This window comes from Artemia franciscana, chromosome 2 (genome assembly GCF_032884065.1).
Source record: "Artemia franciscana chromosome 2, ASM3288406v1, whole genome shotgun sequence".
Classification (NCBI taxonomy): Eukaryota; Metazoa; Arthropoda; class Branchiopoda; order Anostraca; family Artemiidae; genus Artemia; species Artemia franciscana.
The window spans coordinates 13,192,327-13,208,446 of NC_088864.1; the positions used below are offsets into that span (position 1 = coordinate 13,192,327).

At 31.8% G+C, this 16,120-nt stretch overlaps 1 protein-coding gene across 1 annotated transcript in view; it reads left to right on the plus strand.

Moving 5' to 3' along the window:
* LOC136034432 (MAP kinase-activating death domain protein-like) overlaps positions 1 to 16,120 on the plus strand; it is a 48,135-nt gene that overhangs the window by 24,758 nt on the left and 7,257 nt on the right. Inside the window, exon 5 of the mRNA XM_065715611.1 lies at positions 256 to 428. Within this exon, the coding sequence (XP_065571683.1) occupies positions 256 to 428 (173 nt within the window). The remainder of the gene's footprint in view (positions 1 to 255; positions 429 to 16,120) is intronic.

The window sequence follows — 16,120 nt, forward strand, 5'->3', positions numbered from 1 at the left end:
CCTGCTATGAACTGATCTGGCCTCCTTGTTTTTCTCCCAGGAGTATCCGTTGATTCTGGAATCAACTCGGTCAAAGTGATGAAGACTTGAGAGCCTAATTAGAGTAAAGCCAAGAAAAATATATCGTGACGATACGTCGAATAAGATATTTTATTTGAAAATTTTTAAAATAGTTATGGTTTTGGAAGATAATGTTTGGTGTTTACAATTATTGTAGTTGCTTCAATTAAACCTTGCTAACTTAACTTGTTTCAGATATCCCGACCTCGCATGTTGACTTCATTATGTCTTATATCCCATCATCCGTTCTTTTCTTTGTTTCGTGAGTGTGTCATAACGTTAAGAAAGCTGGTGGAGACATGCAATGACGAAATATCACAGATTCGTAGAAATGGATGCAATAAGACTAGGAAAAAATGCTACTTAAGGTAAGTGGAGCTCGTTATTTAAAAGTTATTTCGTTTAACTTCTTTGCTACATTTAGGTCCCTGTGGATACTAGTTTTGTTGGACTCCTTTTTCTAATGAGTGCCAACAATTAGGTCGTGTGTTTGAAAATTCAAAAATTCCAGGGTTGCCTAACCTAATTTCATACTTACTGATGAGAAATCTTTCTGATTTGTCTCTAAAGATCCATCTAGAATCCAACACTTGTATGTTAACTAATACTAAAAGAGATTTCCTTTAGTCAATAAACGAGATTTCCTTTAGTCAATGTAAAAAGTTGTGAAATATGCATTGGAATTCTCTCAGAACGTTGACGCAGGCTGTAAGATCCTTATAACAGTTAAATAAAAAACAAGTTTTTTAACGAAGTTGAAAGTAAGGAGTGACATTAAAACTTAAAATGAACAGAAAATATTCCGTATATGAAATGGACTGTCCCCTTCTCGAGGCCCCGCTATTTACACACAAGTTTGACTCTTTCTCACAACTCTACTTTTTAAAACAACAAAAAACTTTAGTGTAAAGAGCGGGGCGTTGAGGAAGAGACAGCCCCTTTCATATACAGAATAATCTTTGTTTGTTTTAAGTTTTAATGTCACTCCTTACGTTCAGTTAAAAAAAATTGTTTTTTTATCATTTAATTTCTGAACATTTTTGAATTGATATAGGTTTTGATTTTGGCTCGCCGTATATGAATAGTTATAATGAAATAATTTTACATATTTTGCATATTAATTTTGTATAAGAATTTTGCGAGATAATTTTGCATATAAATTTTAATTTTCTTAGCTGAATGGCTTTTCCGAATTTTAGATCAGGCTAGTTAGAGAAAGAAAAAACGGCGGAGGGAGCCTTGTTACCCTCCAATTTTGTTGCCTACTTAAAAAAAGCCACTAGAACTTTTAATTTTATTTACGAACGTTTTTATTACTAATAAATATACGTTACTTATAAATTAACTTACGTAACTTCTGTATTCGCATATTTCTATTACGTTTATAAGGGGTTTCGCTCCCTCGTCAATACTTGACTCTTTACACTAAAGTTCGAGTTTTTTTTTCAATTCTCTAAGAATTAAATAAAAAAAAATTCAATGAAAATAAGGACATTAAAACTTAAAACGAACAGAAATTGCTCCAAATATGAAAGCGGCTGTTTACTCCTCAAAACTCCACTCTTTACGCTAAAGTTTGACTCTTTCTCTCAACTCTCCTTTTTAAACAATAAAAAACTTTAGCGTAAAGAGCGGGGAGTTGAGGAGGGAACAGCCCCTTTCATATACGGAGTAATTTCTGTTAGTTTTAAGTTTTAATGTCGCTCCTTACTTTCAGTTAAAAAACTTTTTTTATTTAATTTCTGAACGTTTTTGAATTAATGCATGTTTTGATTTTGGCTCTCTGCACATGAATAATTAAAACCAAATTAGCATGTTGTTGTTTTTTTTGGCTATATGGCTTTCTCATAGTTTTGATCGGAAGATTTTGAGAAAAAAAAGGAGCGGGGGAGTATTTTTAATTTTTTACGAACGTTTTTATTAGTAAAAATACGCATAACTTACGAATTAATTTACGTAACGAACTTCTATATTAGTATATTTTTATTACGTATATGAAGGGGTTGGTACCTTGTCAATACCTCCCTGTTTGCACTAAAGCTTAAATTGTGTCCCAACTCCTTAGGAATGACCCCTGAATCACAAAGGCTGTAGAATGAATAGTTGAAATCGATAGAATATTTACCGTTGAGAGCGAGGTATTAGAAGGAGGTGAACCCCTCATATGCGTAATAATTTCTGTTCGTTTTAAGCTTTAATGCTGCTTCTTACTTTCAGTTGAAAAAAACTTTCATGTTTATTTTTCATTGTTTTTTTTTTAATTGCAAAAAAAAATCCTGCGCGCCCTTCACAGAAATTCTCTTTTCCCATGACAAATTCCTTTCTTTCAGCCCCTCACCCCAACAGAAAAATCCCTTGAAAGCGTCTGTATACTTCCCAATAACCATAACTATATGTAAACACTGGTCAAAGTTTGTAACTTGCAGCCCCTCCCACAGGGACTGTAGGGTAGTAAGTCGTCCCCAAAGACATAGTTATTATGTTTTTTGACTATGCTGAATAAAATGGCTATCTCAGAATTTTGATCCTTTGATTCTGGGGAAAAAATGAGCGTGGAAGGGGGCCTAGGTGCCCTCCAATTTTTTGGTCAATTAAAAAGGACACTAGAATTTTTAATTTCCGTTAGAATTAGCCCCCTCGAGACATTCTAGGACCTCTGGGTTGATACGATCACTCCTGGAAAAAAAATAAAAATAAACACGCATCTGTGATCTGTCTTCTGGCAAAAAATAGAAAATTCCACATTTTTGTAGATAGGAGCTTGAAACTTCTGTAGAAGGGTTCTCTGATGCCCCTTTCATATACGGAGTAATTTCTGTTAGTTTTAAGTTTTAATGTCGCTCCTTACTTTCAGTTAAAAAACTTTTTTTATTTAATTTCTGAACGTTTTTGAATTAATGCATGTTTTGATTTTGGCTCTCTGCACATGAATAATTAAAACCAAATTAGCATGTTGTTGTTTTTTTTGGCTATATGGCTTTCTCATAGTTTTGATCGGAAGATTTTGAGAAAAAAAAGGAGCGGGGGAGTACTTTTAATTTTTTACGAACGTTTTTATTAGTAAAAATACGCATAACTTACGAATTAATTTACGTAACGAACTTCTATATTAGTATATTTTTATTACGTATATGAAGGGGTTGGTACCTTGTCAATACCTCCCTGTTTGCACTAAAGCTTAAATTGTGTCCCAACTCCTTAGGAATGACCCCTGAATCACAAAGGCTGTAGAATGAATAGTTGAAATCGATAGAATATTTACCGTTGAGAGCGAGGTATTAGAAGGAGGTGAACCCCTCATATGCGTAATAATTTCTGTTCGTTTTAAGCTTTAATGCTGCTTCTTACTTTCAGTTGAAAAAAACTTTCATGTTTATTTTTCATTGTTTTTTTTTTAATTGCAAAAAAAAATCCTGCGCGCCCTTCACAGAAATTCTCTTTTCCCATGACAAATTCCTTTCTTTCAGCCCCTCACCCCAACAGAAAAATCCCTTGAAAGCGTCTGTATACTTCCCAATAACCATAACTATATGTAAACACTGGTCAAAGTTTGTAACTTGCAGCCCCTCCCACAGGGACTGTAGGGTAGTAAGTCGTCCCCAAAGACATAGTTATTATGTTTTTTGACTATGCTGAATAAAATGGCTATCTCAGAATTTTGATCCTTTGATTCTGGGGAAAAAATGAGCGTGGAAGGGGGCCTAGGTGCCCTCCAATTTTTTGGTCAATTAAAAAGGACACTAGAATTTTTAATTTCCGTTAGAATTAGCCCCCTCGAGACATTCTAGGACCTCTGGGTTGATACGATCACTCCTGGAAAAAAAATAAAAATAAACACGCATCTGTGATCTGTCTTCTGGCAAAAAATAGAAAATTCCACATTTTTGTAGATAGGAGCTTGAAACTTCTGTAGAAGGGTTCTCTGATGCGCTGAAACTGATGGTGTAATTTTCGTTAAGATTCTATGACTTTTAGAGGATGTTTTCCCATATTTTCTAAAATAAGGCAAATTTTCTCAGGGTTGGAACTTTTGATGGATAAGACTAAACTTGATGAAACTTATATATTTCAAATCAGCATTAAAATGCGATTCCTTTGATAGAACTATTGAGATCGAAATTCCGTTTTTTAGAGTTTTGGTTGCTGTGGAGCCAGGCTGCTCCCTATTACAGTTCGTTATCACTAACCATTTGATGACCCCTGGATCACAAAGGCCGTTTAATTCCAATAGATATCTTTTTTGAAATTAATAAAATACTTTAGTGTAAATAGCGGGGTATTGAGGAGGGGATTAACCCCCTCATACACGTAATAATTTCTGCTCGCTTTATCTTTTACTGTTGCTCCTTACATTCAGTTGAAAAAAAACTTTTTTTACGTTTTGAATTAATGCTGGTTTTGATTGTGGCTCACCGTATATGAATAATAAAAATTTGCTTGTTAAGTTTAGTTTTTTTTGGATAAATAGCTTTTTCATCGTTTTGGTCGGACGATTTTGAGAAAAAAGGGACGTGGAAGAGGACCTGGCTGCCCTCTAATTCTTTGGCTACTTAAAAAGGCCACTAGGACTGTTATATTATGTACGAACGTTTTTATTAGTGATGAATAAACGTAAGTTACAAATTAACCTACGTAACAAACTTTTTATTTTTTTACGAACGTTTTAAATAGTAATAAATATACGTAACTAACGAATCACATTACGCAACGAACTTCTATATTTGTATATTTTTATTACGTACATGAGGGGGAATTTCCATAAAGGGGGGACAGGATTTTCTAGCATTATTAAATAAAAAAACAATGAGAAAATAAATAAAAAAAGTTTTTTTCAGCCGGAATTAATGAGCAGTATTAAAATATAAAACGAACAGAAATTATTACGTATTTAAGGGGATACTACTCCTCCACATTACATCGCTCTTTGTGCCAAAGCATTTATATTGGTATCAAGAATCTGTTTTTTTAGAGTCTTGGTTACTATTGAGCCGGGTCGCTCCTTACTACAGTTTGTTACCACGAACTATTTAATGTATTTTTAGATATTATAATTATAAAAGCATATCTAATTTATACTATCTATTTTAGTTAGAATTCCCTCCAGATGTTTGTTTAGTTCATACATGGGAACTGTTCTTTAGTTCTTTCTCATTTTCCTTGAATTTTGAGCCTTAGTCGCTAAGTATAATAAGATGCTGGCTAATCATAAGATATGAGGTACCTAGGCCCCCTCCCATGCTCATTCTCCCCCCAAAGTCATCGGCACAAAATTTTTAGATAGATATTTTGTTCAGCATAGTCGAAAAACCTACTGATTATGTTTTTTTAGGACGACTTGATCCCACACAGTCCCTTGGTTAGGCGCTGCAAGTTACAAACTTTTACCATTGTTTGCATAGAGCATAATGGCTATTCTGAAGTGCACAGACGTTTTCAGGGGGAATTTTTCGCGTTTAGGGGTGAGGGGAGGGGGTTACGTTGGAGGATATTTCAATGGAGGAATTTATCATGAGGGAAGAGAGTTTCCATGAAAGGGGTGCAGGATTTTCTAGCATTATTAAAAAAAAGCTGTTATGAAAAAAAGAATTATTAAAAAAAACAGGAGAAAATAAATAAAAAAAATTCAGCTGGAAGTAAGGAGCAGCATTAAAACATAAAATGAACAGAAATTATTACGTATATAAGGGGGTCCGTCTCCTCTATTTTACCTCGCTCTTTATGAAAAAGTATTTTTAGTAATTTCAACTATTTATTCTACGGCCTTTGTGATTCAGGGGTCATTCTCAAGGAATTGAGATAAAATTCAAACTTTAGTGTAAAGAGCCAGGCATTGACGAGGGGGCAAAGCTCCTCATATACGTACTAAAGATATACAAATATAGAAGTTCATTACGTAAGTTAATTCGTAAATTACGTATATTTATTACTAATAAAAACTTTCGTAAAAAAAAACAAAAAGTTCTAGTTGCCTTTTTAAGTAACCAAAAGTTTGAAGGCAACTAGGCCTCCTCTCCTACCTTTTTTTTTTATCAAAATCATCCGATCAAAACTATGAGAATGCCATTTAGTCAAAGAAAATTAATGTGTAAATTTCGTTTTAATTATTCATGTGCGGTGAGCCAAAATCAAAACATACATTAATTTAAAAACATTCATAAATTAAATAAGAAAAAAGGCTTTTTTTAACTGCAAGTAAGGAGCAACATTAAAACTTAAAAGTAACAGGAACTATTCCGTAAATGAGGGAGGTTGTCCCCTCATCAACGCCTCGCTCTTTACGGTAAAGTTTTTTATTGTTTTAAAAAGTAGAGTTGTGAGAAAGAATCAAACTTTAGCTTAAAGAGCAAGGCGTTGAGAAGAGGACAACCCCTTTCATATACGGAATAATTTCTGTACGTTTTAAGTTTTAATGTTGCTCCTCGCTTGCAGTTAAAAAAACTTATTTTTTTCAGTTTAATCCCTATTAGAAGTTATAATAATATGCGGTGTTCTTACTAAATTATTTCAATCATCCATTATTAAGGGCTCAAGAGTTTTTTTTTTTTACTCAATCAATTTTAGAAGACTGTGACTGATGTATTTCACACAATCTCTAATCATTGAACCTGGCTCCCAAGTATCACATTATTAATATTACAAGCAATAATCACGCAGGAAGTTTTCAGTGAAAATTATAAGTTCGAAGAAGCTCTAGAATCTTTTTTTTTTCAATCAATACCAGGGGAATGTTGCTGACGTAAATTTGATTTACTTCCAGCAATGAATCTCAGTCCCTAAGTTTAATTAAGTGTATATAATAAGGTCCTTGTTGTATTGGTCCTACACTAACTTTAAACTAAGATTGATCATAAATTAGAATGAGTCCAAGAGTTTCAGCAATCAGCATAAGATCGCTGTAGTCGGATATCTTCATTATTCGAACATAGTAGACCGAAGGCCCTAATTTTTATAATCTCCTCATAGTGCGGATGTTATTAGAAATATTTATATACGGACTTCTCAACTAAAATTTTTCTGTTGCTAATTAGATTGAATTCAAGAGCTTTTATTTCCATCAATATTGGAGGACAGTTTTTATGTCTCTCACACAATCATCGAGTGTTGAACTTGTGTCCCTAATTCTCTTAAGATCCTTGAAATGGAATCAAGAGATAGAATAAGGTTTTGAGTTTTTTTCAGTCAGAAGAGAAGTACTGTGACAAAGGTCTTTCACATTACATCCGAGCATTGAACTTTTGTCTCCAATTGTCTCCAATTTTCATTATTAGAGGTAATAATCATATATAAAGTATTTTGCTAGAATTTCTTCATTAAGTTTCAATAAGTTCAAAATTTTTGTTTCGATCGGTACAAGAGAACTGCGGCTGAGCTGTTTCATAATTTCTCTGAGCATTGAGCTTGAGTCCCTTATTCACAGTAAGTGCTTATAATTAGGCTAGTTTTCAACCTAACTTTTCCAATATAAAAGCGGATAAGCAGAATGTTTTTTTTTCTATCGTTGAGAGAGGTCTGTGGCAGCTTAGGCATAGATTCTTGAAGTTTTCTCCGAAGGATTGTACTCCTCGATTTTATTTAAGATGTTATTAGATCCGAAATTATTATTGTTTGTGGTTGTAATAACATATTCAACTAAAATTTTCCTATTAGAAATTTGAGAGAGTTCAAGATAATTTTTTCACTCAACACAACAAGGCTGCCATAAGCATCTTTTTCATTTTGTCCAAATATTGAAGCGATCCGGAAAAATCACAAACTTTCGTTCCATTCAATGACCTCCTTGTTCCCTGAAAGCCATAAGACTGTTCATAATCAATATATCTCCTTGTAGCGCCTAATCAGTCTCATAGATAGAGTGTTTTCTGCACTAAATATCGACTTTATGTAAGACTTTAGACTGCACTAAATATAGACTAAATAGAGTACTTTTTTTTCACTCAATACAACAAGGCTGCCGCAACCATTTTATTCATTCTGTCCAAATATTGAAGTGATCCCAAAAAAACACAAGCTTTCGTTCCATTCAATGATTTCCTTATTCCTTGAGAGCCATTAAGCAAAAAAAGTATTTTTTTTTAAATGAAAGTAAGGAGCGACATTAAAACTTAAAACGAACAGAAGTTACTTCGTATATGAAAGGGGCTTTTCCTCCTCAACGCCCCGCTTTTTACTCTAAACTTTGACTCTTTCTCTTAACTCTACTTTTTAAAACAGTAAAAAACTTTGATAAGATCGTATGACTTTTAGGGGGTGTTTCCCCCTATTTTGTAAAATGAGGCAAATTTTCTCAGGTTCGTAACTTTTGGTGGGTAAGACAAATCTTGATGAAACTTATATATTTAAGATCAGCATTAAAATGCAATTCTTTTGATGTAACTATTGGTATCAAAATTCCATTTTTTAGAGTTTCGTTTACTATTGAGCCGGGTCGCTCCTCACTACACTTCGTTACCACGAACTGTTTGACAAGACTGTTCTTAATCAATATATCTCCTTGTAGCGCCTAATCAGCATCATAGATAGAGTGTTTTCTGTACTAAATATAAATTATATTTATTGATTGATCGTAGTCGCTTGAAGTGCTAATCATATGCTGATTTTCAGCCAAACTTTTTCTATTATAGAATTGAATGGGCTCAAGATTGGTTTTGTGCAATAAGGCTATAGTTGAGATCTTTCCAAGTTTATCTCGAGTAAATTAGCTCCCCAATTAGAATAAAAACCTTTTCAGAACTAACATCCCTATTATATACAATAATGATAATAAACAATGTTTTCAACAAAATTTCCCCAGTGAATTTCTTCCATTCGATACACGATGACTGTTGTAGCGATCTCTTTCATTTTCTGCAAACGCTCTCAATTCATACTAAGATTCTCTTCCTATTTGATGCTCTTTCATTTCCTGAGAGCCAGAAAATACTTTTTAGAACATCTTAAATAAACAAAAAACGAGATTATTTCAAATGAAAGTAAGGAGCGAGGTTAAAACTTAAAAAGAACAAGAGATTAGAACACTTTTTACTTTTAATTTTTATGAAAAAACTTAAAAAGGAGAAGGGAGTGCCCCCTCCTAATCCCCTACTCTTGATGCTAAGGTCTGATAGTACATTAAAAATACTTATTATTCCAATTTAACGGACCTTTTGTTTGAGCACTCGTTGTTAAAAAATTGGGATAAAAGGTAAAACTTTAACGTAAAGAGCGGGGGCTGTTTAGGGAACAGCCCCCTTATATATACAAGAATTTCTTTTAATTGTATTTTTTTTAGTGATGCTCTTTACTTTCATTTGAAAAAAATTGTTTCATTTTAATAGCATACTCAGTGTAGGCTACTCTTACACTGAGTAGCCTTCAAGTGCGAAGACTGCCGTCTCAAATTGACTCTTTAAACCAAAATTTAACTTCTGCACAACAATGCTTCGGGGAAAAGAGCTCACTTAGTGTATTTACTTTTATATATATATATGTATTTACTATATATATATATATATATATATATATATATATATATATATATATATATATATATATATATATATATATATATATATATGTATATATATATATATATATATATATATACTAGCTGTTGGGGCGGCGCTTCGCGCCACCCCAACACCTAGTTTGTGGGGGCACTTTGCGCCCCCCCCCCCCGCGCGCGTAAGTCGTTACGCGCCATATTAGTTACGCGCTATTGTAGTTTTGTCCCTGTGTCCCACCTGTGAATATAGATAGATATATATATATATATATATATATATACTAGCTGTTGGGGTGGCGCTTCGCGCCACCCCAACACCTAGTTGGTGGGGGCGCTTCGCGCCCCCCCCCCAAGCCCCCCCGCGCGCGTAAGTCGTTACGCGCCATAATAGTTACGCGCCATTGTAGTTGTGTCCCTATGTCCCACCTGTGAATATAGATATATATATATATATATATATATATATATATATATATATATATATATATATATATATATATATATATATATATGGTTTTAACTACGTAAAACTTGCGAATATACAACATTCTTTGCTGTCCCATTGTCTTTGCATATAAATAGATTGTCAGGTTTACCGACTCTTGAACATGCAACATATAATGGTCCATGGGAAAACAATCTGTATTCAGATCTATACCTCATGATTCTAATGATTGCCCTTGAGCTTTGTTGATGGTGATTGCTAATCGACCATTCCCTGTCCCGGTGTCCCGGTCGTCATTTATATCCCCCTGTTTCCCCCGGTGTCCCCGTTGTAGTTGTGTCCCTGTGTCCCGGTCGTCATTTATATTCCCTGTGTCCCGGTCGTCATTTGTATCCCGGTGTCCCGGTCTGTATATACATTCGTTTTTTAGTTTTGTTTTTCTCCTTTATTTTTTTCCTTTTTTTTTCTTTTTTAGTTTATTTAGATTTTTAGATTTTTTAGTTTTTTTATTAGTTTTTAGTTTTTTTTTCTTTTTTTTTTGTAGTTTTTACCTTCTTTTTAGTTTTGTTAGTTTTTTTTTTTACTTATGTCCTGGTCGTCATTTATACTCCCTGTGTCCCGGTGCTTTGTTGATTGCTAATCGAACATTCCTTTTGTCCTGGTCGCTTTCTCTTTGAGTGTCGTCATTTATTTTTTTCTTTTTTAGTTCTTTTAGTTTTTACCTTTTTTAGTTTTTTTTAGTTTTTTAGATGAAAATTTTTTTTAGTTTTTCTTTTTTTTCTTTTTAGTTTTTTATTGGTTTTTACCTTTATTTTAGCTTATTTTTCAGTTTTTTCCTTTTTTTTAATTTTTTTATTTTTTAGTTTTTTTAGTTTTTTACCTTTTTTTAGTTTTTTTAGTTTTTTTAGTTTTTTAGCTTTTTTACTTTTTTTATTAGTTTTTAGTTTTTTTTTGTAGTTTTTGCCTTTTTTTAGTTTTTTTTTAGTTTTTTATTGGTTTTTACCTTTATTTTAGCTTATTTTTCAGTTTTTTCCTTTTTTTTAGTTTTTTTTAGTTTTTAGTTTTTTTAGCTTTTTACCTTTTTTAGTTTTTTTAGTTTTTTAGTTTTTTAGCTTTTTTATTTTTTTTTATTAGTTTTTAGTTTTTTTTGTAGTTTTTGCCTTTTTTTAGTTTTTTAGCTTTTTTATTAGTTTTTAGTTTTTTTTTGTAGTTTTTGCCTTTTTTTAATTTTTTTCCTTTTTGTTTTTTTGTAGTTTTTACCTTCTTTTTAGTTTTGTTAGTTTTTTTTTTCACTTATGTCCTGGTCGTCATTTATACTCCCTGTGTCCCGGTGCTTTGTTGATTGCTAATCGAACATTCCTTTTGTTCCTGGTCGCTTTCTCTTTGAGTGTCGTCATTTATTTTTTTCTTTTTTAGTTCTTTTAGTTTTTACCTTTTTTAGTTTTTTTTTAGTTTTTTAGATGAAAATTTTTTTTAGTTTTTTCTTTTTTTCTTTTTAGTTTTTTATTGGTTTTTACCTTTATTTTAGCTTATTTTTCAGTTTTTTCCTTTTTTTTAGTTTTTTTTATTTTTTATTTTTTTAGTTTTTTACCTCTTTTTAGTTTTTTTTAGTTTTTTTAGTTTTTTAGCTTTTTTGCTTTTTTTATTAGTTTTTAGTTTTTTTTTTGTAGTTTTTGCCTTTTTTTAGTTTTTTCAGTTTTTTTTAGTTTTTTATTGGTTTTTACCTTTATTTTAGCTTATTTTTCAGTTTTTTCCTTTTTTTTAGTTTTTTTTAGTTTTTAGTTTTTTTAGTTTTTTACCTTTTTTTAGTTTTTTTAGTTTTTTTAGTTTTTTAGCTTTTTTATTTTTTTTATTAGTTTTTAGTTTTTTTTGTAGTTTTTGCATTTTTTTAGTTTTTTTAGTTTTTTAGCTTTTTTTGTAGTTTTTGCCTTTTTTAAGTTTTTTTAGTTTTTTAGCTTTTTTATTTTTTTTTATTAGTTTTTAGTTTTTTTTGTAGTTTTTGCCTTTTTTTTAGTTTTTTCAGTTTTCAGTTTTGTCACCTGATCCAGTTTTTTCAGGTGACGTCACCTGATCCATCCACAGATCCACACACAGACAACTTATTTTTATATATATATATATACTAGCTGTTGGGGTGGCGCTTCGCGCCACCCCAACACCTAGTTGGTGGGGGCGCTTCGCGCCCCCCCCCCCCCAAGCCCCCCCCGCGCGCGTAAGTCGTTACGCGCCATAATAGTTACGCGCCATTGTAGTTGTGTCCCTATGTCCCACCTGTGAATATAGATATATATATATATATGGTTTTAACTACGTAAAACTTGCGAATATACAACATTCTTTGCTGTCCCATTGTCTTTGCATATAAATAGATTGTCAGGTTTACCGACTCTTGAACATGCAACATATAATGGTCCATGGGAAAACAATCTGTATTCAGATCTATACCTCATGATTCTAATGATTGCCCTTGAGCTTTGTTGATGGTGATTGCTAATCGACCATTCCCTGTCCCGGTCGTCATTTACATCCCCCTGTTTCCCCCGGTGTCCCCGTTGTAGTTGTGTCCCTGTGTCCCGGTCGTCATTTATATTCCCTGTGTCCCGGGTCCCGGTCATCATTTGTATCCCGGTGTCCCGGTCTGTATATACATTCGTTTTTTAGTTTTGTTTTTCTCCTTTATTTTTTTCCTTTTTTTTTCTTTTTTAGCTTATTTAGATTTTTAGATTTTTTAGTTTTTTTTATTAGTTTTTAGTTTTTATTTCTTTTTAGTTTTTTTGTCCCGGTCGTCATTTATATCCCCCTGTTTCCCCCGCTGTCCCCGTTGTAGTTGTGTCCCTGTGTCCCGGTCGTTATTTATATTCCCTGTGTCCCGGTCGTCATTTGTATCCCGGTGTACCGGTCTGTATATACATTCGTTTTTTAGTTTTGTTTTTCTCCTTTTTTTTTTCCTTTTTTTTTCTTTTTTAGTTTATTTAGATTTTTAGATTTTTTAGTTTTTTTATTAGTTTTTAGTTTTTTTTTCTTTTTAGTTTTTTTGTAGTTTTTACCTTCTTTTTAGTTTTGTTAATTTTTTTTTTACTTGTGTCCTGGTCGTCATTTATACTCCCTGTGTCCCGGTGCTTTGTTGATTGCTAATCGAACATTCCTTTTGTCCTGGTCGCTTTCTCTTTGATTGTCGTCATTTATTTTTTTCTTTTTTAGTTCTTTTAGTTTTTACCTTTTTTAGTTTTTTTTTAGTTTTTAGTTTTTTTAGTTTTTTACCTTTTTTTAGTTTTTTTAGTTTTTTTAGTTTTTTAGCTTTTTTATTTTTTTTATTAGTTTTTAGTTTTTTTGTAGTTTTTGCCTTTTTTTAGTTTTTTAGTTTTTTAGCTTTTTTATTAGTTTTTAGTTTTTTTTGTAGTTTTTGCCTTTTTTTAGTTTTTTTAGTTTTTTAGCTTTTTTATTTTTTTTATTAGTTTTTAGTTTTTTTTGTAGTTTTTGCCTTTTTTTAGTTTTTTCAGTTTTGACGTCACCTGATCCAGTTTTTTCAGGTGACGTCACCTGATCCACGATCCACAGATCCACAGACAACTTATTTTTATATATATAGATAGTTTTTTTTTTTTACTTATGTCCTGGTCGTCATTTATACTCCCTGTGTCCCGGTGCTTTGTTGATTGCTAATCGAACATTCCTTTTGTCCTGGTCGCTTTCTCTTTGAGTGTCGTCATTTATTAGTTTTTTCCTTTTTTTAGTTTTTTATTGGTTTTTACCTTTATTTTAGCTTATTTTTCAGTTTTTTCCTTTTTTTTAGTTTTTTTTTATTTTTTATTTTTTTTAGTTTTTTACCTTTTTTTAGTTTTTTTAGTTTTTTTAGTTTTTTAGCTTTTTTACTTTTTTTATTAGTTTTTAGTTTTTTTTTGTAGTTTTTACCTTTTTTTAGTTTTTTCAGTTTTTTTTTAGTTTTTTATTGGTTTTTACTTTTATAGTTTTTTTAGTTTTTTAGCTTTTTTATTTTTTTTATTAGTTTTTAGTTTTTTTTGTAGTTTTTGCCTTTTTTTAGTTTTTTCAGTTTTGACGTCACCTGATCCAGTTTTTTCAGGTGACGTCACCTGACACATCCATCCACACATCCACAGACAGACAGACAACTTATTTTTATATATATAGAAGATATATATATATATATATATATATATATATATATATATATATATATATATATATATATATATATATATATATATATATATATATATATATATATTTATATATACATGGGAAAAACAATCCATATTCTGATCTATACCTGATTATTCTAATGATTGCCCTTGAGCTTTGTTGATGGTGATTGTTAATCGAACATTCCCTGTGTCCCCGTCGTCATTTATATATCCCCCTGTGCCCCCGGTGTCCCCCTTGTAGTTGTGTCCCTGTGTCCCGGTCGTCATTTATATTCCCAGTATCCCGGTCGTCATTTGTGTCCCAGTGTCCCAGTCTGTAATTTCTCTTTGAGCGTCCCGGTCGTCATTTATATTCCCTGTGTCCCGGTGTCTCGGTCGTCATTTGTGTCCCGGTGTCCCGGTCTGTAATTTATCTTTGAGTGTCCCGGTCGTCATTTATATCTACCGGTCGTTATTTGTGTCCCAGTGTCCCAGTCTGTAATTTTTCTTTGAGTGTCCCGGTCGTCATTTATATTCCCTGTGTCCCGGTTTTGAGTTTTCTTTTTCTCCTTTATTTTTCAGTTTTTTTCCTTTTTTTAGTTTTTTTCCTTTTTTTAGTTTTTTTCTTTTTTCAATTTTTAGTTTTTTTAGTTTTTTTTATTAGTTTTTAGTTTTTTTCTTTTTAGTTTTTTTTGTAGTTTTTACCTTTTTTTTAGTTTTTTTTTTAGTTTTTTTTTTCTCTTTTAGTTTTTTACCTTTTTTTTATTTTTTTAGTTTTTTAGCTTTTTTAGTTTTTTTAGTATTTTCTTTTTAGTTTTTTTTTGTAGTTTTTACCTTTTTTAGTTTTTTTTCTTCTTTTGTATTAATGCTAAAGCCAAGGTTCGAACCTGGAACCTCTCGGACCTGGAACCTGGAACATAACGCTTTACCAACTCAGCTACTTCGGCTTGAATACATTTGTTTTTGAATTGGTATATGATGAAATAATTCAGACGTCATATAATGACGTCACTCGACAGACAGACAGAGAACTTATTTATATATATATATATATATATATATATATATATATATATATATATATATATATATATATATATATATATATATATATATATATATATATATATATATATATATATATATATATATATATTTTCTACAAAGAAAAATATATTTCTAGAATAAGAGGGGTGCTATCAACCCTACATCCCCCCTCCTGCACCAATACAGAAGGCATAGTAAAATAAAATATTTCCTGGAACTACGGGGGATTAGAGATAAAATTCTACCCTCCCCCCTTAACTTTCTTCTATATCTATCTTAAAGCTCAATGAGAGTCAGGAGATTTGGGCATCAAGATACACATTTTGAGGCTTGAAGAACACTCCATTTATCTATACCAAGATCCACTGGCCCTTCTCTATAATGACTGATGTGGGTAATCACAGCTGTATGCAATTTTATGAGACCTAAGATGCAAAAACTTAGTTAATTATAATTTTAAAACAAATGCTGATGTTAGCCATTTATTTTGTATGAACTTCTTGCAGGTTTTGGAACAAACGATTCAACACATGGTAATGTTGTCTCTGAAGCTAGAAAGCTTGATATATATGGTTTTTCGATAAATTTAAGTCAATTGGCTATCTTGTAATCTTCTCTCGATGACTTTTTTGGTATCCTTTGGTTAAAATTGACCCTTTTGCTACTCGACAAAATTATTTTCCGTTAAGTTTTCAACTAAACTTTTTTCCATATAGATTTGAGTGAGTTATAAGTTTTTTGTTTTTATTTTCAGTCAATGTAACAGCTTTAAGTGTGGCTGAGGCTTTCAAGTTCTCTCCGAGCAATTGAACTTCTTAATTTTATTAGATCCTTACTAGAATCAAGGTCCATGTCATACACGGTTATGATAATATATAACACGTTGAACCAAATATCTCAAATTATAAGGTACAACGAGCTTAAGATAACCTCTTTCACTGAATA